This window comes from Lethenteron reissneri, chromosome 60 (genome assembly GCF_015708825.2).
Source record: "Lethenteron reissneri isolate LAM-NWPU_2019-01 chromosome 60, ASM1570882v1, whole genome shotgun sequence".
NCBI classification, from domain to species: Eukaryota; Metazoa; Chordata; class Hyperoartia; order Petromyzontiformes; family Petromyzontidae; genus Lethenteron; species Lethenteron reissneri.
The window spans coordinates 6,566,273-6,588,414 of record NC_083838.1 but is presented as its reverse complement, the minus strand read 5'-3'; the positions used below and the strand labels follow the sequence as shown (position 1 = coordinate 6,588,414).

At 53.5% G+C, this 22,142-nt stretch overlaps 1 protein-coding gene across 3 annotated transcripts in view; it reads left to right on the top strand.

The window, feature by feature from the left end:
- Nucleotides 1-19,194, top strand: part of LOC133357898 (exocyst complex component 3-like) — a 28,925-nt gene extending 9,731 nt beyond the window's left edge. For all 3 annotated transcript variants that reach the window (XM_061576069.1, XM_061576068.1, XM_061576070.1), the window contains exons 6-16: nt 347-538; nt 1,832-1,959; nt 3,110-3,227; nt 6,889-7,014; nt 8,478-8,578; nt 10,550-10,660; nt 12,081-12,252; nt 14,518-14,640; nt 15,607-15,762; nt 16,265-16,389; nt 17,235-19,194. In XM_061576069.1, the coding sequence (XP_061432053.1) occupies nt 347-538; nt 1,832-1,959; nt 3,110-3,227; nt 6,889-7,014; nt 8,478-8,578; nt 10,550-10,660; nt 12,081-12,252; nt 14,518-14,640; nt 15,607-15,762; nt 16,265-16,389; nt 17,235-17,406 (1,524 nt within the window). In that variant the 3' untranslated portion in view covers nt 17,407-19,194. The remainder of the gene's footprint in view (nt 1-346; nt 539-1,831; nt 1,960-3,109; nt 3,228-6,888; nt 7,015-8,477; nt 8,579-10,549; nt 10,661-12,080; nt 12,253-14,517; nt 14,641-15,606; nt 15,763-16,264; nt 16,390-17,234) is intronic.
- The last annotated feature ends 2,948 nt before the right edge of the window (nt 19,195-22,142 follow it).

The following is a 22,142-nucleotide window of genomic DNA, read 5'->3' as shown; positions in this document are numbered from 1 at the left end:
CTTCAAGGTTTCTTCATGATCTAGCTGGACGGATAAGTTAAGTTGCTTAATCGGCTAAATAAAAAAAAATTGTAGTTATTCAACATCCTGCCTCCCAAAGGCAGGAAACCCATTACAAGCCACGCCCACTGTGATTTGGCTAATTATGTTGATGATGTCACCGAGCCCCATGCAGCGCCACACTTGTTTAATCGCAAATTAAAAATGTTTGAGGAGACGCGTGTGCACAAACACACACACACACACACACGTGCACGTTGGAAAGCGTTACAGAATCCTGACCTCTCTCCCTCGTTGCACACGCACACACAAACATGTCGTCGTCATCGCCATCCAATCTCGCCAGGCGTGGAGGAAGAAGTGCATGGACGTGATGGAGAGCACGGCGCGCACGCGCATCGAGGCCAACCAGCCGGACGAGCGCGGCTCTGACCGCATGTGGCTGGTGCGCCACCTGGAGATCTCGCGGCAGTACGTGCTGGAGGACCTGACCGTGGCACGCCACATGCTCGCCTGCTGCTTTCCGCCCAGCTACGAGGTGCCGCCCGCGCCCACCTTTGACCCCGCGCGCACGCACGCACGCCCCAGCCCGGGTTGAAACAACGATTTGGGTTTCGTGTTGATTTTGTTGAACCGGCTGAGAACTCGGGGAGGAACGCCCCAGGATGGCTGATCATTGGAACATTTGGCTGGCCTTTTCGATTTAAAGCTTTCGTGCCTGCAGGGATTCATCTTCTTGGTTCTTTCGGTAAAGTCACGTAGAAGGGAAATAATAAAATAATAAAAATGAAACATAATAAAAAAATTTCGATTAAAAGCTTTCGTGACTGCAGGGATTCATCTTCTTGGTTCTTTCGGTAAAGTCACGTAGAAGGGAAATAATAAAATAATAAAAATAAAACGTAATAAAATAATTCTCACGACGTTTCGGCCACAACGCAAGCAGCCATCCTCAGGTGAAGAACCAGGTCTGTCGGAAAGACAGCGTCTTTATTATTTCCCTTCTACGTGACTTTACCGAAAGAACCAAGAAGATTTGGCTGGCCATCGAACAAACACGGCCACCGCATTACGCGCTTCGAGATGCGCTTCTGCAGGCCATCTGGAATGCTCTTCCTTCTGATATTAGGAAGCCACTGGAGCTATGCACTTTTACATCATCTAGATTGAAAACTCATTGTTTTAGAACTGCTTTTTGTGTGTAGCTTGTTGTCTTTCCCCCACACCACCGATTAACAAGGTTGGCTACGTACGGTGCGAAAAACGTTCAACCTACATACATGCCCAATCGTCGCGCGTCTACCCCGACCGAATAACCACCCCTTGACACAGCGCAGTGTTTGTGCGGTTCGTTTGTTTGGGTGGCAGCGGTAACACTCGTGCCTTCACGGCAAGAAGTGACCTGGGTTCGATTCCCGACGCGGGAACTCCCTCCTCTGTGTGTAGTTTGTGTGTTCTACTCTCCCCCGTTCTGCATGGCTTTCCTCCAGGTGCTCCAGCTTCCTCCCAACGCTACAAAGAAAACAAAAAATGACCTTGTAGCTGTTGTGCGCGTACGTATGTTGAACTTTCGCACCCTACATAGCCAGCCGTGCAAATCAGAGGTACGGGTGGATGAACAACAAACTAAACGCAACACATGGCAACATCGCCCGCCACCTTGCAAACTTGGCAGGACCCGCCTGCAAGAGAGTGTTGAGACTCGGCGAGGCTTTCCTGGGTATACAAGCGAAGATAATGATCAATGGAGGCACCCTTGCCTTTGTGGCTTAACTGCAAACTCTGGCTTACTCGAGGATTAACCGTGACGTGAATTGTGTGACGCTGGCAGGTGTTCAACTTGTACCTGAGGCTGTACCACAGCGCGCTGTCCACACACCTACAAGAGATGGTGTCGGACGAGCTGGAGGGGAACGAAATCGTGTCTCTCCTCACCTGGGTGCTCAACACCTATCCCAGGTGACGCACAACAACCACCATTCGCCACTCGGTGGCGGTGACGTCACCACGGCGCTCGTGCCAGGCTAAGTGCGCTTGAGCGCCACGTGAAAAATGTAGAACCACGTGAAAGATGTGGAACGGAAACATAGGTTGATGTTGAGCACGGATACGCACACACACCTACACTGGACGCAAGGGTAAACAACGACAAAGGTCCGCTATATAATAGCCTGTTGGGGCAGGTGCTGTTAGCGAGCACCTGTGAAGTCTTGCACCGTACATCGCGACGGATGGGTGGCCAGAATCACGCCCGCCCGCCTGTGTCCCCAGTGCTGTTGGTTACACGCCGCACCAGGAACTCACTTGAGGCTGATTCGACTTTGTAGAGGACCCAGGACCATTTTAAATATTCGCTGCTGTTATTGGCCGTGAGTGGGAATCGAACTGATGTCACCAGTTTCGTAGGGCAGCACGCTAACCGCTGGGAGAGATGGCGACGGTTTGGGGGAGACGCCTTCACCCGGTAGTGGTGGCTAGTCAGGGCTGACGATGACGATGATGGTGGTAGTTATTGACGATGAATAACATGTCCATGGAGAGGAGCAGTGGCGCGGTGGTTAACACACCGCGTTAAGCACGCATCTAAAATAATCGATTATCACACGCACGATGCAATGCATGCATCGTGAGCAAAGGAATCGATTTAAATTTATGAATGGATACATCGTTACAATCCCCCACCCCTGGTAAGATGCCGGGTGGAAGTTGATGAGTGCAAGCCATACCAACACCTGTGTGTGCATCCACGCGTGCTTGTGTGTGTGTGTGTGCGTGTGCCCGTGGGGAGCGGTAGTGTAGTGGTTAGCGTGCTGCGCTATGAACCTGGCGACCCGGGTTCGATTCCCGCTCACGGCTAACACCAGTGACGATTATCTGAACCGGTCCTGGGCCTCCCCTAGGTCGACTCAGCCTTAAATGACTACCTGGTGCAGTGTGTAAACATCGCCACTGGGGAGACAAAGGCGGTCGGGCGTGGTGCTGGCCACCCACCCCCTCGTGTACCGTTCCGGCCTTCATAGGTGCTCGCTAACAGCACTTGCCCCTACAGTCTGTTAAGGCTATACGGGGGATCTTTGTCTTGTGCCCGTGTCATCACTGTGACCGACAGTGAGGAGCTCATGGCTCACCCTGACCTGGCTGAGGACGTGGACTTGAAGGCCCTCGGTCCCTTGCTCTCCAACGACATAATCAACCAGCTGCTGAGCAAGTACATCACCACCATGAAGGTGTGAACTTTTGACTCTCGCCTTGGTGGGAGTGAACCTCACGTTGAGGCGGCCGGTTCGCCCCGGAGGTCGGAGCGCTGAGTTGGCGCCGCCGCTGAGATCCGGGGTTCGAATCAAGTTCATTTATTAGGTATAGCCCTGTGAGCCATTCGGCTCTTGAATCCCGGCAGCTGTCTGTGATTAAACGGGTAGGTTCATTGATAATTTTTTTTTATTACCCTTTTATCAGGCAACAAAACGGACACCTTTTTTTACAAGGAGTCATGTTTGCATTGAGCACAATACCTGCGGTCGGAATGCAAACAAAAAACACAACTCTGAAAATGTATGCACTGTCCTTGAAGTTGATTGGTTCACACCCGAGACAGCTTTTCTTAGAGCCTAGTCTCACATGGTGTTGGACCAGATGACGCCAAAAGGCGCAAAAAGGTGTCGGTTTTGTTGCCAGATAAAAGGGTAAAAAAACAATGATCATATTTTGCTACTGGCAAAGGAGGTTCCAATGAGGTAGGTTCATTGTCACACTGTTTGTCTGTATTCCCATACCTATGCCTGCCGCCTTCACCATCCTGCAGTGACCAGCGTGGTGAAGTATGGTGAAATACCCCACCATGACCCACCCGGCATGGGGAGGCGCTCATCCAGCAGTGGATTGACAGAGGCCTCTGCATAGGCGTATATACATTTTCATCGCCAGCTTAGCTCCGGCTGAGCTGGAATGATGTCCGAAGTTCCGCTATACATGCCTGGAGATTTTTAAATTCATATCTGGATGGCTTCATGAACAAATCTCTGAAGGTAGCCGGTAGGTTTGCAGAGTACCTCCGTCTTGGAAAAATCAATTTCACGTGAGCTCACAGCGTTAAAGCAATGATCGGCAACGGCAGAGGTATTGGTCCTACCGTGTTTCAGATCCGCCTTGTGTTCACGGACGCGGTCGTTTCGTTTCCGACCGGCTACCTTCAGAGATTTGTTCATGAAGCCATCCAGATGTATAAACACGGACACAACTTCAACCGAGAGGATGGGAACAAACTGAGCAATCATTGGAAGGATGTTATTAACCAGGTAAAGTCTTAACTGACTGTGATGTTTCCATCCAACCTGCATATGTCAGCTGTTATTTCGACTCTCTGTCTCTCTATTTATGCCTCTCTCTGAGATCTCTCATGCTCACATGTCCGTTGCAATGCACTCTCTTGGCTTTGGATTGCAAATTTAAACACGGCAAAATTGAGTCTTCCGCCGTTGCCGATCATTGCTACAACGCTGTGGGCTCTCATGATATTGTTTTTCCCGAGACCAAGGTGCTCTGCAAACCCTCTGGCTACCATCAAAAGTTGTACACGAAGCCATCCAGATATACAAACACAGACATAACTTCAACCGTGATGATGGGTACAAACTGAGTAATCATTGGAAAGATGGTATTAACCATGCAAAAAAGATTTAACTACACATTTTTGGACCATCTTATCTGACAGGTACTATTCTACTTTACGGAGTGTTGACATCCCCAGCGTTTAACAGTACTCTCCTTTTTAAATCCTTCATATTAAGTTCACTTGCTTGCTTGCTTGCGCGCTTACGACCGTGCAAATCTTTCGGTCGGTTTTTAACCCACTTCCCATGATCCAATCGAGCTGACATTTTGCACACAGACTCGTTGTGCCAGACAATTAATTTTCGTGAAAATTTTTTTCCAAAATTTTCCACTTTTTAGGAAAAAAAAAATTTCATATTTAATTTAAAACACCAACGTGATAAAAATGAAACTCTTACTCAAGAAAAACAGAAATGAATAATAAAATAAAACCGATGCCACGCATATAAAGGATTTATAGTGAAAAACTTTGTTTTTACGGGTTAAATTTTTTTGTATTTGGGTTGTCACCAACACTGGGTACGACAACATGTGCTTTGTCGTTCTCTTCTAGCATGTGCACCCTTAGCATGTGCGCCTTTTGCATGTGCACCCTTAGCATGTGCACCCTTAGCATGTGCACCCTTAGCATGTGCGCCTTTTGCATGTGCACCCTTAGCATGTGCACCCTTAGCATGTGCACCCTTAGCATGTGCACCCTTAGCATGTGCACCCTTAGCATGTGCACCCTTAGCATGCGCACCTTTAGCATGTGCACCCTTAGCATGTGCGCCTTTTGCATGTGCACCCTTAGCATGTGCACCCTTAGCATGTGCACCCTTAGCATGTGCACCCTTAGCATGTGCACCCTTAGCATGTGCACCCTTAGCATGTGCACCCTTAGCATGCGCACCTTTAGCATGTGCACCCTTAGCATGTGCGCCTTTTGCATGTGCACCCTTAGCATGTGCACCCTTAGCATGTGCACCCTTAGCATGTGCACCCTTAGCATGTGCGCCTTTTGCATGTGCACCCTTAGCATGTGCACCCTTAGCATGTGCACCCTTAGCATGTGCACCCTTAGCATGTGCACCCTTAGCATGTGCACCCTTAGCATGCGCACCTTTAGCATGTGCACCCTTAGCATGTGCGCCTTTTGCATGTGCACCCTTAGCATGTGCACCCTTAGCATGTGCACCTTTAGCATGTGCACCCTTAGCATGTGCACCCTTAGCATGTGCACCCTTAGCATGTGCACTTTTAGCATGTGCACCCTTAGCATGTGCACCCTTAGCATGTGCACCTTTAGCATGTGCACCCTTAGCATGTGCACCCTTAGCATGTGCACCTTTAGCATGTGAACCCTTAGGATGTGCACCTTTAGCATGTGAACCCTTAGCATGTGCGCCTTTAGCATGTGCGCCTTTAGCATGTGCACCCTTAGCATGTGCACCCTTAGCATGTGCACCCTTAGCATGTGCACCTTTAGCATGTGCACCTTTAGCATGTGCACCCTTAGCATGTGCACCCTTAGCATGTGCACCCTTAGCATGTGCACCCTTAGCATGTGCACCCTTAGCATGTGCACCCTTAGCATGTGCACCCTTAGCATGTGCACCCTTAGCATGTGCACCTTTAGCATGTGCACCCTTAGCATGTGCACCCTTAGCATGTGCACCCTTAGCATGTGCACCCTTAGCATGTGCACCCTTAGCATGTGCACCCTTAGCATGTGCACCCTTAGCATGTGCACCCTTAGCATGTGCACCTGTTGTTCTCTTTTAGCCCCCCCCCCCCCCCCAATACGTTCCATTCATTGGCTACCACATTCAGATAAGCTCCTCCCCCCCTCCTGCCCCCCCTTTAACTTGTATTTAAGAACTTGTATCTTTGAATTTTTTGCCTCACTTGATACAGTAAATCTAGCTGTGACGGTCCCACCTGATGACGGAGACTTGTGTTGCCTCCGAAACGTCGTGATTTATTATCTTATTTCTATCATTACTTTTATTAATTTTATTTTTCACCCACGTGACTTTACCGAAAAAAAACCTAAGAGTATGAATCCTTGCAGTCACGAAAGCTTCAAATCTAGAATTTGCATTGCACTTGCGTGCTCACATGTCTTTTGGATTGCACTCTCATACTCACATGCCCTTCGGATTACACCCGTTGGGGTTGCACTCCCTCGTCGAGGAGGAGGCCGCTCTATCTACAGTTACATGCTTATCTTGTTCTGTTGCCCTCTCTGTCATCCCTCCCTCGACTCCCTCTCTCCACTTCCTCCCTGCCCTGCAGTCGAACATCGTTGGGTGGCTCAGGAAGGCATTGGAGACCGACTCGAAAGACTGGTCCAAGGAACAGGAGCCCGAGGCCGACCACGACGGGTTCTTCCAGACGACGCTGCCCTCCATCGTTTTCCAGGTGCCTCCTTTCAGCGGCGTTGGGACTACTAAGTCACGGGGCTTCTCCCGGCGAGTCGTTGGGTCGTACCGCGTTTGTCTGTGAAAAAGAGAGCTTCGTTAGCTCATCGGACTCCTCCAGTGCAAGTAAATGTTCTGATCTTGGTCGTTCGTCACGACGTCCCCATGGTTTCGCTTCACGTGCCGGGAAGCTTCCACCTTGGCCCGCAGTGTAAACAAACATCGGCATCGGGGAGACGGAGACAGCCGGGCGTGGTGCTAGCCATCCAGTTCGTTCGTATGCTGTGCAGGCCTTCATGCGTGCCTCACAGTGACAGCACTTGCCCCAACAGTCGGTTAAAGTTCTACGGCGGATCGTTGTCTACGGATGGCACGCCCACCGCGAATACAGGGTGCCCTCTAAGTAACGCGGACAAGTGTCTGCGTCCGGCACGAAACAAAGTGTTTTACGCCGAGAAATGCCTGAACGATGAAAAATAATTTTGGGAAAATTTTTAAAATCGCACTCTCAAAGCTAAAAAATGTGGACAGCGTGCAAAGCAATGTTGCGTTTCCACGCTGCGCAGAAAACTACGCGCGAACTAGTCCCTGTTTGGTACTGTACTGTACTGTGCAGCTACAGCCCACAGCGCTGGATTGTGCATTTCACAATTGGCTTGTGAATTTCGTTGGTTTCACTGTTTTTTCCCTTGTGTCTGGCTTTTTATATATTTTCACGAGACCACAAGTGATAGGTTTGCTTGCTGCCATGTTTGCGGGTCACGTGACCACTTGAGTCAGAGGTTGAGCAGTTGATTAGCAATCCGTGTCTGTAGTGGTAAGCGCACTGCGCGAATTCCCGCTCCTGACCAATAACAGTGGCAAATATCTTACCCGGTTCTGGGGCTCACCTCGGTAGAACTCACCCTTACATGAGTACCTGGTACAGTATCTAAAAACATCTCCACTGGGGAGACATGCCGGCCTTCATAGGTGCCACTCGCTAACAGCACTCGCATTATCGTTCCCGTTGAAGGCGACACGGGGGGGATCTTTGCCTTTTGCATATTTTAAAAATCCTTTATATTAAGTTGACTTGCTTGCTTACTTGCGCGCTTACGACCGTGCAAATCTTTCGGTCGTTTTTTAACCCACTTCCCGTGATCCAATCGAGCTGACATTTTGCACACAGACTCGTTGTGCGTGACAATGTATTTTCGTGAAAAAAATTTTCCAAAATTTTACACTTTTTAGGAAAATTTTTTTTATATTTAATTACCAATTGCTTAATGGTGCCAGCCATTCATCTGACCCATAGGTGGCAGCCATCTCAAGCCAGAGGACGAGAGGACTCTAGCCGCCACGCATATAAAGGATTTATAGTGAAAAACTTTATTTTACGGGTTAATTTTTTTTACTTATCTCTCTGCGAGTCGGGCTTACCGGTAATCCGGGATGATCCGCCGCCGACATTACTGTTCCCAGATGATGGAGCAGAACTTGCAGGTGGCCACGCAGATCAACGAGGACCTCAAAATCAAGGTCCTGCAGCTGTGCCTCCAGGAAATGAACACCTTCCTGCGACGGTGACTGCCCTACACAATGGAGCGCCCGGCTCTGCCCTCCCCGCGCCGTTGTTTGGTTTCCCCCCCTCCACTCCCCTCCCACCCCGTCCCCTCCTCCTGGTTACTCACAGAGAAGGGGGAGACGAGCGGGGACTCGATAGCGCAGGAGAGATCCGTCGCAGGGCGCGCACAAGGGCGCGTGTGCGTTGCGTGTGCCCTGATCATGTGACCTGATCATGTGGGGAGCGGTGGTGCAGTGGTTAGCGCGCTATGCTCCGAACCAGAACCTCGGGTTCAAGAAATAGAAAAAGGCCCTCGACAATAAGTGCCCCTTTCGGTAAAGTCACAAAGAAGGGAAAAAAAAAATAATAATAATAATCAAAATAAAACATAATAATAAAAATAAAAAATAATAAAAATAAAACAATAAAATTATCACGATAAGTGCCCCCTCGAGGCAGCGGACGTTGGAAATCCCGTGACGTCGTTTGGAATAGAGAAGAGAGCGCACGCACGCCGGCGTCACTGTCCAAACTTGCCAAGATTTGAAAATTTCCCCGCGGAAAAAATTTATCGCGATAGGTCTGACGCACGGCAACGGCAACATCGTCGTACCCTGCTGCTGAAACTCCATCAGACGGCAGGCTGCGTGGAACGTGGGCGCCCATTGCTTTCCGATAGCCCTGCTGCTACAAGAGCGATGGCTGGCGCGAAGACGTGGTGTGCTAAACTATCGTACGTTTTTGTTGATGTATCGCGAAGTATTGGCTCGCGGTGAGGCTGATCGCTGGCGGGGGTGTGGGTGTGACGTGGGTGTGACGTGGGTGTGACGTGGGTGTGGAGTGGGTGTGACGGTGTGACGTGGGTGTGACGTGGGTATGATGTGGGTGTGACGGTGTGAATGACGTGGGTGTGACGTGGGTATGATGTGGGTGTGACGTGGGTGTGTCGTGGGTGTGACGTGGGTATGATGTGGGTGTGACGGTGTGAATGACGTGGGTGTGACGTGGGTGTGACGTGGGTGTGACGGTGTGAATGACGTGGGTGTGACGTGGGTGTGTCGTGGGTATGATGTGGGTGTGGCGTGGGTGTAACGTGGGTATGATGTGGGTGTGGCGTGGGTGTGACGTGGGTGTGACGTTGGTATGATGTGGGTGTGACGGTGTGAATGACGTGGGTGTGACGTGGGTGTGACGGTGTGAATGACGTGGGTGTGACGTGGGTGTGTCGTGGGTGTGACGTGGGTATGATGTGGGTGTGGCGTGGGTGTAACGTGGGTATGATGTGGGTGTGGCGTGGGTGTGACGTGGGTGTGGCGTGGGTGTGACGGTGTGAATGACGTGGGTGTGACGTGGGTATGATGTGGGTGTGACGTGGGTGTGTCGTGGGTGTGACGTTGGTATGATGTGGGTGTGACGGTGTGAATGACGTGGGTGTGACGTGGGTGTGACGTGGGTGTGACGGTGTGAATGACGTGGGTGTGACGTGGGTGTGACGTGGGTGTGACGTGGGTATGACGTGGGTGTGACGTGGGTGTGTCGTGGGTGTAACGTGGGTATGATGTGGGTGTGGCGTGGGTGTGACGTGGGTGTGGCGTGGGTGTGACGTGGGTGTGACGTGGGTGTGACGTGGGTGTGACGTGGGTGTACAGGGGGTTCCCCAATATACGTCGGGGTTAGGGACCGGAAAGTTGCAACTTATAGCAAAACGACGCGTAACGGAGAATTCCTTTACCCCGTTAAGCATAATGGGGAATGGTGGGAGGGGGTGGCGGGGGTAGGAAGCTTAAGAGCATGACCGTGTCCTGCGCGACGCAAGATGGGGGGGCGATTTCTCCCGTGAGAAACAATGAAAACAAAGCCGAGCTCGGGCTCGCAAGCGGCGTAACGACGCGTGCGCGGGGGAAAATTCACGTCGGGTTGCTCACGTATATCGAGGCGACGTATATCGGGGGACCTCTCCCCCCATCTCCCCTCCGTTACCCGTGTCCAGGTACCGCGATGCGATTTTGGGGTACAGAGAAGAGCACCTGAAGGACAGGAACAAGCCTCCCTTCTTCGTGCACTACATGATCGCCCTCGTCAACAACTGCCAGACGTTCAAGTGAGCTCCGCTCCCCCCCCCCCCAACCCTCACCACCACCACCGCCACCACCACCGCCGCCAAATCTTTAACTTTTAACGGATGTGTATTTTGTTCCAGACAAAAACGGCCGTGCCGAAGCGAGCCTAGCCGCTTGCACTTAACCCTCTTGGGGGATTGGAAAGGAATGCGTCTGGCCTAGGTCTGCGCGCATGCATGCACGTGTTCTACTCGATGCCAAGTTTCTAACGATCCGATTGTGCTTCCAGTTTCGACTGCCGGACACGCGCGCAGCATTAGGGCCGAGCCGTGGCCTCCGCGTACCGGCCGCTTGCGCGAAACGTCATCGTCCGATCCGTAACGAATTTTCGTCATCGTAACGCAATCGCGGAAATAACATCGGCCAACGGCGTCGCTCTCGCCGTATCCCTTGACCCCGGCTGGGTCTGGCTGCAGAGTGGACGCTCATCTTGCTATGGTTGTCATCGCCGTCATCGTCGTCGTCATCACGAACATCGTTGTAGATCGTCATCGTCGTCGTCATCAGAACGACTGAGAAGATATTTTGCGTTCAAAACGCTAGGGGTGGTGAAATGATTCACCTGTTTCCCCCCCCCTCCTCTCTCTCACCACCACTTCCAACGGGGGGGGGGGGAGGGTGGGGGGAATGTGATCAACTGTCACTGTTCAGAGTTGCAATTCGATTCAAAAATCACTTCGGTAACATTTCAGCAATTTTGGGTAACGTGAATCCATTAAGCACAAAGTCTACGAATCAATCATCCTCCGCCCCTTGGCGGTTGTGATGCATGAATCGTGATCTCGTGAAGACGCAGTCGACAGTCGATTCTACGAAGAATACACATGACACAGTGCCCATAACTTTGTTCCTAACGCTCACCCCTAACGCTTACACCTGATGCTCACCCCTGGCGCTCACCCCTGACGCTCAACCCTGATGCTTACACCTGACGCTCACCCCTGACGCTCACCCCTGACGCTCACCCCTGACGCTCACCCCTGACGCTCACCCCTGATGCTCACCCCTGACGCGTCGCTTACCACTGACGCTCATCCCCTAATGCTCACCACTGAAACTCACCCCCTGACGCTCACCCCCTGACGCTCACCCCTGATGCTCAACCCTGACGCTCACCCCTGACGCGACGCTCACCCCTGACGCTCACCACTGACGCTCACCCCCTAATGCTCACCACTGACACTCACCCCCTGACGCTCACCCCTGGCGCCCAACACTGACGCTCACCCCTGACGCTCACCCCTGACGCTCATCCCCTAACGCTCACCCCTGACGCTCACCCCTGACGCTCACCACTGACGCTCACCACTGACGCTCACCCCTAACGCTCACCATCGCCCGTAACCCTAACGTGGCGTGTGGCGGCGTGCGTGTCCCTGTTTGCGGCGGTGACTGGGGCAGGGACTCGATCGCGAGCCTCAAGCGCAAGTACACCAAGTACGACGACGACGACGACGAAGTGTCGGGGGGAGGCTCCTCCTCCTCCTCGTCGCCCGACATGAGCCCCGAACTGGACCGCATCGCACGCGAGGGCTGCCACCTGCTGCTCAAGGAGGTCTTCCTCGACCTGGAGGTGAGGGCGACCCCAGCGACCTTCACGCGGCTTGTGAGGTCACGGAGCGTGGACGACGCGGTGGGGCGGGTGGCGGCGGCGGCGGCGGTGACGCCACGGCAGTTAAGAGCGCGATGATTACCAGAGGTCGCAACCGGGTACCCGATACCCGTACCCTACCCGATACACGGCTACCCGTACCCGGCCGGGTACGAGTACCCGTTTGCGACCCTGGTGCGGCCGGGTACGGGTACAGGTAGGCCGTGAGTCACTGGTGAGTAACCGTTTGTCACTCATTTCCCAACGTCTTGTCTCTTCTCACAATTCAAGTTCCTAGAATCAACCCACCCGCGCCTGCAACATGGCTTCATCTCAGAGGTCGCTATCGGGTACCCGATACCCGTACCCTACCCGATACCCGGCCGGGTACGGGTAGCCGGGTATCGGGTAGGGTACGGGTACCCGTTTGCGACCCTGGTGCGGTCGGGTACGGGTACGGGTAAGGAATCAAAACCCGTTTGCGACCTCTGGTGACGACTTTCCTGAGCTGCGCGACTGAGCAGTGTGGGATTTTTGGGTATAAATGATGCGGTACACGGTGGCGTGCCCTAAACTCAGTTCTTTGTGCCGCCATCTCACCGCGTGAGCGCACACCATAGCTCCCCAAACCTGCCAAACTTACCGTCGCGTTGTTCCTCGCGGGGAAATTGTTTTGGCTGAACGCATTCTGGACCAACGCGTCACCTTTCAAAGAACTCTTCTACCGCGTTCCCACGAGGAAATTCTGTCGATAGAATTCAGACAAACTGCGATAAGAGCCGGTAATCATAAATTACAGTACGGGTAGCGTCCAATCAGGCGACGGGAAAAATGTCATCTTGAATCTTTATTTAGTTCTCCAGTCCGCCCTCATTCATCGGCCCAGGGCGTACGCACTCCTCCGTTGCATTGTCCAGAGGTGTCGCCTCTCCCGACGAATATGTTGCTAATTTATTTTATTTCGCAAACATCGGCGACGCGCCGGGGGCTTGAACCCCGATGGCCGCGCGGCGAAGGCCGGGACAGACCGGATGGCGCGCTGGTCTGGCTCCGGGAAAAAAAATCCCTCCTTTTGGAAGACGCCGAGGCGAGGAGGAGGAGGAGGGCGGCTCGCTAATGTGGAAAGTAACGAATTGATCTTGATGCGTGTGCATTGTTTAGTCAAGATTAGCAGGCAACAATGGGTGCTCAAAATCATCACACGCTGCCATTGTGTGTCAGGAGGGACATGGATAGGGGTGGGCAGCCTACGCAGAGCGAGAAGCTTTGGCTTCCGTACGCGCTGCAAGATTTGGATTTGTGCGTCAATGTTGCCCGTTGTTGTGTGTGTGCGTGCGCGTGTGCGCATGTGTGTGTGCGTGCGCGTGTGTGTGTGTGTGCGTGCGTGTGTGTGTGTGCGTGCGTGTGTCCGTGTGTGTATGTGCGTGCGTGTGTGTGTGTGCGTGCGTGTGTGTGCGTGCGCGTGTGTGTGTACTCATCCCGCGTAGCGGGTAGCGCACCGCACTTAGTAACCCGGCCGCCCGAGTTTGATACCCGCTCACGGCCAACATCGCTGACGAATATCTGAGCCGGTTCTGGGCCTCCCGTAGGTCGACTCGGCCACGAATAAGTACCTGGTGCGGTGTGTAACACACATCGGCACTGGGGAGACGAAGGCGACCGGGCGTGGTGCTATCCAAACCCCACCCCCCCCGTGTGCCTTTCTGGTCTTTATGGCTGCTCGCTAACAGAACTTGCAACGAAAGTCTTTAAAAGGTTGCACGGGGCATCTTTGTCTTGATGCTCACCCCCTAAAACAGACTGCATCTTCTTCACTTATCTCCGCATCTATGTTTTACCGCCGCGAACGTGCTAATCGCACCCACGATTAGCACGTTTGGCTACGTACGGTGCAAAAGAAGTTGACAATACATACGTACGCGACAACGCTGCATTTTGCTCGCGGTCCCGCGGAAACAAACACACCCACATCGTACAACTTCGCCAGTGACGCTCATTCGCTCGCTCACACCGCTCACCCGCTCACCCGCTCACCCGCTCACCGCTCACCGCTCACCCGCTCACCGCTCACCCGCTCACTCGCTCACCCGCTCACCACTCACCCGCTCACCCGCTCACCCGCTCACCCGCTCACCGCTCACCGCTCACCCGCTCACCGCTCACCGCTCACCCGCTCACCCGCTCACCCGCTCACCGCTCACCCGCTCACCCGCTGACCCGCTCACCCGCGCCCCCACCTCGCCGCAGCCTCACCTGCAGGAGCTGCTCACCCGCAAGTGGCTCACGGACTCCAACGCGATGGACACCATCTGCGTGACGGTGGACGACTACTTCAACGACTTCTCCAAGATCAAGAGGCCGTACAACAAGGTTCGCGGCCACGGCGACGCTCTCGCGACGTCCGTCCGTCTGTATGTTCGTCAGTCCGTGCGTGCCTCCGTCCGTCCATATGTCCCACCGTCCGTGCGTCCGTCCGTGCATCCGTATGTCCGTCCGTCCGTGCGTCCGTCCGCCCATATGTCCGTCCGTCCGTGCGTGCCTCCGTCCATCCGTATGTCAGTGTGTCCGTCAGCAGAAGCCACTGGAGCTATGCACTTTTAAATGTAGATCTGACACGTTTCTTTAGAAATGTTTGTGTTTAGTTTGTGGTCCTTCCCCCGCACCTCCAATTATCACGGTTGGCTACGTACGGTGCGAAAGAAGTTCAGTATACATGCATGTATAAAACTAATTATGAAAGCTTTGCTAAGCCTTCGTCTGTGTGGTGGTGACTGCATTTGGGGTGCTTACGTGTGTCACGTCTATAAGCATACGTCCACACATGTTGGTATGTGCATTTTGTGTGTGTATGTGTATATATGTCTGCCTGTGTATGCACACACGGTGCATGTGTTTAAGTGTGTTAGCGTGTGAGTATGTGCGTATATTAGTTCCCCGATGTCGACACAGCCTCAGATGAGTACCTCGTGTGCCGTGCCGGCCTTCATAGGTGCTACCATATGAATAAAAAGTGTGCTGTACTTGGCCCTTCCCCCCTCTCCAACCATTATATAAACGGAGTGGTAGCTCCTGCAATCTCTCATTTACTTGATACAGCTGTCGTGGCTGTGACGGTTCCACCTGAAGACGGAAGCTTGTGTTGCCTCCGAAACGTCGTGATTATTATTTTATTTTACTTTTATTAATTTTAATGTTTTACCTACGTGACTTTACCGAGAAAAAACCTAAGAATATTCATAGGTGCTGCTCGCTAACAGCACTTGCCCCAACAGTCTGTAAAGTCCATACGGCGGGGGTGGGGGTGGGGGTGGGGGTGGGTGTTTGTCTGCGCTGCAGGAGATGACGACGCAGGCCCACCTGTGGGTGGTTAGCGAGTACGTGAAGGCGCTCATGCAGAAGCGCGTCTCCTTCAAGAGCTACGAGGAGCGCAAGGAGGCGGCCGAGAGGATGAGCCGCGAGGCGACGCAGATCAAGCAGCTCTTCCTCAAACTCGTAGGTGGCCCCGAGATTACATCGGCGCGTTGACAGGAGGTCACGGGACATACCCAGGTGCCTTGGCTTGACTGACTCGCTGAGATGATTTGGCTGATGCACGCACCACCTGCGCTCTCCACCGCGCCAGCCCACTGCGTTGTATCCTCCCCGGCGCTCCTTGCTGCGAGCATCACTCCTCTGCCCTCCGTTGTTGTCGGAGGTCCTCCTTCACGAACCTCCTCCACAGGCCCTGCCACCGCATAACCAAGCGGATTCTGTTTGGCAGGAGAGAGGGGCGGGGGGGGGGAGCGATGGGTTTACAATATGGTCCGTAGTTTTGGTTGCATGGCCACTGTGGCTCGTGTCTTCCATTCATCAAGGGAGATGCGCGCATCTGCCTGCTGTTGATGATGTTCTGATGCCGGTTTATGGCTGCACCAACCAGGGTTAGCACCGGCCTTGTTGACTCGGCACCGCGTACGGACAACGGCGATGGGTTTCAGCGCGAGTTTCCCCGCAGGGCTCTGAGGAGGGCGAGAAGCCCACGGATGTCATCCCGGCGCTGGCCGAGGTCCTCAAGCTCAAGGACTCGTCCTTGGTCTGCCTGGAGGTCACGGGTCTCGCCAACAACTTTCCCGACATCCGGTGAGTCGGTTAGTCGGTCGGTCTTCCTTCCCATCACTAAGCGAGGCTCAATTATTCCTGCTTAGCTTCCAAAATCATCGGATGAGGTCGGACGCTCACAGGGTTATTTAACTCTTGGCTAAGTCCGTGTCACCCCCGCCGTAAGCAAAGGGGGGCTTTGTGCTCATGTTCGTGACGGCTTTTGGGCACAGTGATGGAAATTCCACATCGTGGCGGCGGTGGGGGTGGCAGGATAATGTAGAAGATAACCAACTTGGACTTGAGATGGTGGGCCGAGTGATCCTAGACCGGGATTTGAACTTGAAACGTTCCGACTACGAATTTGGTTTCACGTTTGGCAATTTTGTGATCTCTGATTTGTCTGATTGCTAACGACGATTTTGGATCTTGTGTTTCAGACTTTCGGGTAATTTTTACGGGTTACGTGCCACGCGCGAAATGTGGTCGCGCTAACGACAGCGACATCACCCGTCGACGCAACTTTTGTCGAGAAATCCGCGCGAGTGAATGACGTCACTTCCGGCTCGCAGATAAACATCCGACACGAAAACATTCTCAGCGGCGTCGTCCAAATCTTTAATATCTGGTCGCCCGTCTCTGATGTCTCTGGTTAATCAGAAACATCGGGAAGACACGTCCCCAATGAACACGCACAACCAATGTTTGTCAACAAACAATGGCTGTGATTTTGTCACCACCGGGGAGACAAAGGCGGCCGGGCGTGGTGCTGGCCACCCACCCCCTCGTGTGCCGTGGCGGCCTTCACAGGTGCTGCTCACTAACAGCGCTTGCCCCAACAGCCTGTTAAGCCTGTACGGGGGATCTTTGTCTTTTGTGCGTGCCAGGGAGGAGCACATCTTGGTGCTGCTGGCGCTGCGCGGCGACGCGACGCGCGAGATGAGACAGACGGTGGTGGAGACGCTGGCGCAGAGCTCCCGGCAGGTCCCCGTCGGGTACCGGCCGGTGTTCGCCGACATCGCCGTGCCCACGTCCACGCTGCCCAAGCTCGTCAAGTAGCGGCGGACGCACGGTGTCCCGTCCCTCCCCCCCCCCCCCGACCGAAACTCCCGATTCCGGCCGGTTCACGTGGAAGCGTTGTGCCGGGGTCCGTTGGTTTGCCTGGCCCCCCTCCTCACCTCACCGGCTTGTTTAGAGAACGACGAAATCGCGGAGAGAGCAAGCGGCTGTCGTTTCGCTCTCCCTCCCTCTCCCTCCCTCTCTCCGTCTCGCTCGCCCTTCGCGAGAGAGCGGCGGACGCTTGTCGAGACGTTTGGACGCCCGCAACGAAACGCCATTTAAGGCGCGAGGCCGAAGTGAGCCGGTGCCGAGCGTCTCGACCGCTCCGCCGAGAAGAAACCGGATGCCGTTGAGCTCTCGCCTCCGTTGGAAATTAAAAAGGAGAGAACGGCGACGCTTCCTCCTCCACCTCTCAAGTGCCGGCGGCAGTCGCTCCTCAAGGGGAGCGGTGGCGGTGGGGTGTGGGGGGAGGGGTCGGGGGTCGGTGGGGGTGTGTTGACCTCTTGTTAGGGTGACTTCCTGTTTACACGCACGCACGCCCCCCCACTCCTCGAACCCCCGCGCAAGCTAAACAGGGTTAGAGCGACAGCGCCGGTGAACCGCCACAGGATAAACAATAACATCTCGGGCCTGACAGCATCCTTCAGGGACGTCTTGACGAACGTTTTCCAGCGGCATCAATCTGTCGAAGATGTCACAACCACCCTCCCCCCCCCCCCCCCCTCCGGTTGGGGTTTTGACTCTAGCCGAGTCCCATCGGCACGGCGTGGCCCAATAGACAAAGGCGTGTCGCTGGCTCGCCCCGACGGTAGTCGACGGCGTTCCACCGGACGCGGTCGGTCGAGGTGCGAGCGCCCACGCTTGACCCCCACCAGCACACGCCACCTGCCGATCGACCCCGCCGTGGCCGCCCGGTGGGGCAGACGGAGGCCCGGTGGGATTTGGGAATCTTGGTCACCGTTTCAACTGGCGGGAGGGGGTGGGGGGGGGGTCAGGAGCCGGCATCGAAAACTGACGACCTCTGGATCGCGAGCGCAGGGCGCTAACCACGGCAGCTACCGCCCCCCTCTTGCCCATCTTGGCTCGTGCGCCCCGCTCTGTTTACTACAGCAATAAGGATGACGACATCGCGAGCAAACGGGTTTTGGGGGAAGCGTTTGCCGTGGCCGCGAGCGTAGTCGATGTTTCGTGCCGACGCCGAGCTGCGGAGCCCTAGGCCCCTGTGCAGAGAATCACACCGCGAGCCGCCCCCACCGCCTCGTCACGTGGGAACGAGGCAACTGCTATGGCTTGCCCCCCCACCTCCCCCCCTCCCCGTCCCCCACGTAAGTGAAACGCCGCACGTGGCCTACGACCGAACACTTGCCTTTTCCAGGCTGCCTTCGAATATCAGTCTCGTGCGCTTTTCTTGCACGGACAAAAACATTTCCTTCGCGAGGTTCCACTTTAATTCGGGGCTGAACTTCGAGCCGGGTCTCTCCGGATCGGCGAGTGGGAACGCATCTACGACGCCCGGCACACCGCATCCAGGATATACCCTCCACTCGAGTCACGTGCCTATTTGCCGCCTGCCGGCGGTGAGAGGGTTCAAGTCCCTGGGGGGTACACAGGTGATGCTTGCGGGCTGACCTCTCTGTGTTGATTGCACCGCAAGTGGCTACTCTCTTTTGTAACGAGGCTTCCTTTGGCCGTGCGTGTCTCTTTCTCTCTGTCGTGAAACCTTCTCGCGCTGTTGCACACGCCGCAATGCTTTTTTCACGCGGTGCTCAAGCAATAAAGTTCTCCACGCCTTAACTTGCGCAAGCGTTGTGTACGTTTGTGTGCTGCGTGTGTGCTGCGTGCGTGTGTGCTGCGTGTGTGCTGCGCGTGCTGGTACAGCAGGGGGCACAGGTGGCACATCGGCCAGTGATGCCAAGTCAACCCATGGCACCTGGGTCTGTCCCGTGACTTCCTGCCAGCGGGCGTTCGACACTTGGCGTGGCCTCAAATTGCACTTGGCCTGCCACGAGCGCCGTGGTGACATCACCGCCACTTAGTGGCTAATGGCGGTTGTGGTTGTTGTTGCTGTGTGTGTGACGCTCCTTTGACCTGCAGTGCCACCTCGGACAGATACATTCTCGCACACCGCGAATCCGAGACGCAATGTCCGAACCACGCTGCACGGTAGCTTGGCGAGCGATTCCGCGAAGCGAGAATGGAGAGGTGCTGGCGGCTTGGAATTAAGGCCTTGATCCAACTGGACCGTTATCCGTAGCTGATGATGATGCGTGTGTGTTGAACTTCTTCTCTCGCACCGTACGTAGCCAACCGCGCTAATCGGAGGTGCGCGGGAAGGACAACAAACTCGGCACAAAAATAAATTCTGAAGTTTATGTTCGTGTGATGATAATCATCATATCTGATCTGATCCTGGGCACACCCCTCCTTTCACCATCCCGGAATGGCTTTGTGCAGTGAAGTATGGTCAATGCCCATGAACTTACACGGTGTAGGGGAAGCCTTCGTTCAAAAGTTACTTTGCAAAGGGGGCTGTATTTTGTTATTATCGTGTATTAAGTTAGCTGCTAAACAATGGCCCATGCTGTGCAATGTTGTTTCCCACCAAATAGTGGTATTTGACATCTTCTTGGTTCTTTCGGTAAAGTCACGTAGAAGGGAAATAATAAAAATAAAACATTAAAAAATATAATTATAATTCTCACGACGTTTCGGCCACAACACAAGCAGCCGTCCTCAGGTAAAGAAACAGCTGTCGGAAAGACAGCGTCCCAAATGGGAACGCTGTCTTTTTGACAGCTCTGTTGCGTTCCCTGTTTCTTCACCTGAGGAAGGCTGCTTGTGTTGTGGCCGAAACGTCGTGGGAATTTAAATTTATATTTTGAATGTTTTATTTTATTATTTCCCTTCTACGTGACTTTACCGAAAGAACCAAGAAGATTAATCCCTGCAGTCACGAAAGCTTTAAATATAATTATTTTATTATGTTTATTTTTTATTATTTTATTATTTCCATTCTACGTGACTTTACAAAAAGAACCAAGAAGATGAATCCCTGCAGTCACGAAAGCTTTGAATATCAATATTTATTTATGTTTTAATTTTATTATTTCCCTTCTACGTGACTTTACCGAAAGAACCACGAAGATTAATCCCTGCAGTCACGAAAGCTTTAAATATAATTATTTTATTATGTGTTATTTTTCTTATTTTATTATTTCCCTTCTACGTGACTTTACCGAAAGAACCAAGAAGATGAATCCCTGCAGTCACGAAAGCTTTAAATCGAGTATTTGACAGGTTCCCCGCTCTTGCAGGCTGATGTTCTCGCCGCGTTACCGCGTGTCGTCCCCAGCCTTTTCGCTCGCCACGCGCTCCGGAGCGTCGTTCGAGAAGCCAATATTCCTAAAAGGTGCAGCTTTCACCGAACAATTCCGGACTCCGTGCCCGAACAAACGTCGGGCATCGTAACCCCGACGGCACGCGCCAAACACAACCCAACGGCGATGACGACGACATCATCGCGACGATCCGTCCGGCGCGAACGCGAGGGAAGGAAGTAAAATAAGTAATATTTTAAAAAACGTTTTTTAAACACGCTTATTGAAATGTACGAGTAATGGAAGAACTCCACGACTCCAGGAAGTGGCCCCGAAGTTTGCCACAACGTAAGGTGCCGTGGCCAATTACAGCCAACGTCAGTTGAGGCGTGGACAATTAGACCCAAGCCGAAACATAACATATAAAAAATAATGTTTAAAAATAGTTTTTTTATGATAGCATATAGTATTGATAATTGGTTCTTTACCCTTCTATCTGGCAACAGGGTAAAGAACCAATTATCATATTTTTACTGGCAAATGAGGTCCCCATAGAGCATATAGTATTGTCATCAGTTTGACATAAGTATACCAAGTTTGCAGTGGATACCACATTGGGAAGTGGGTTCAAATTGAGTTACAAGATTTGAGGATACAACAACAACAGACAAAGCGTGTAAATAAAAAGCCCAAACCACTCGGTCTTGGTGGCCCATCCATCGCGTCTCCACTCCGTTATTCCGGCTGTCGGATCGGTCGCATCCTCAAGTGTCAAATCTCAGCCCGAGCCTCGTACGCCATTCGGTTGCAAGCGGCAGCACCGGCTCTGGGTTGACCTGTCACGATGGGAGTGACGGACGCGGCGGAGGTTTTTGTTTTTCCTCGACCCCGACCGCCGCACCCCAAATCATCGCGGCGCGCAGTCGGGGAAGTGTGGAAACGTATCGCTCCATCACTTGAGATTCCGGGCTAAAGTCCGGGAATTCCTGCAGCTGCCACCACTAGCTCCCTCCCCTGCCCTCACCCCATCTCCCTCTCCTCCACCCTCCCCCTCAACTGTGCTGCAATTTTTTTTCCTGGGTTCATAAACTCCGTGGCTGCCCGACAAATGTAAATGCGTGTTTGTTTGCTGCGCTGCTCCTGCTGGGGGTGGTGCCGGCTGGTGGCGTGAAAGTCTAAACTTGGGGCCATGGACTCGTCCCGGCGTTGATTCCACGTGGAGAGGAACATTTGCAGACTCAACGTTTTACCGGGGGGGAGGGGGGGGGGAGAGGGGGGGAGGGGGGGTGGACAGGGGGGGGGGGGGGTGGGGGGAGGGGGTGGGAGAGGTGGGGGGGGAGGGGGGTGAGGAGGGGGGGAGGGGAGGGTGGAGGAGGTGGTGGGAGGAGGGGGTGGAGAGGTGAGAGGAGGGGGGAGGGG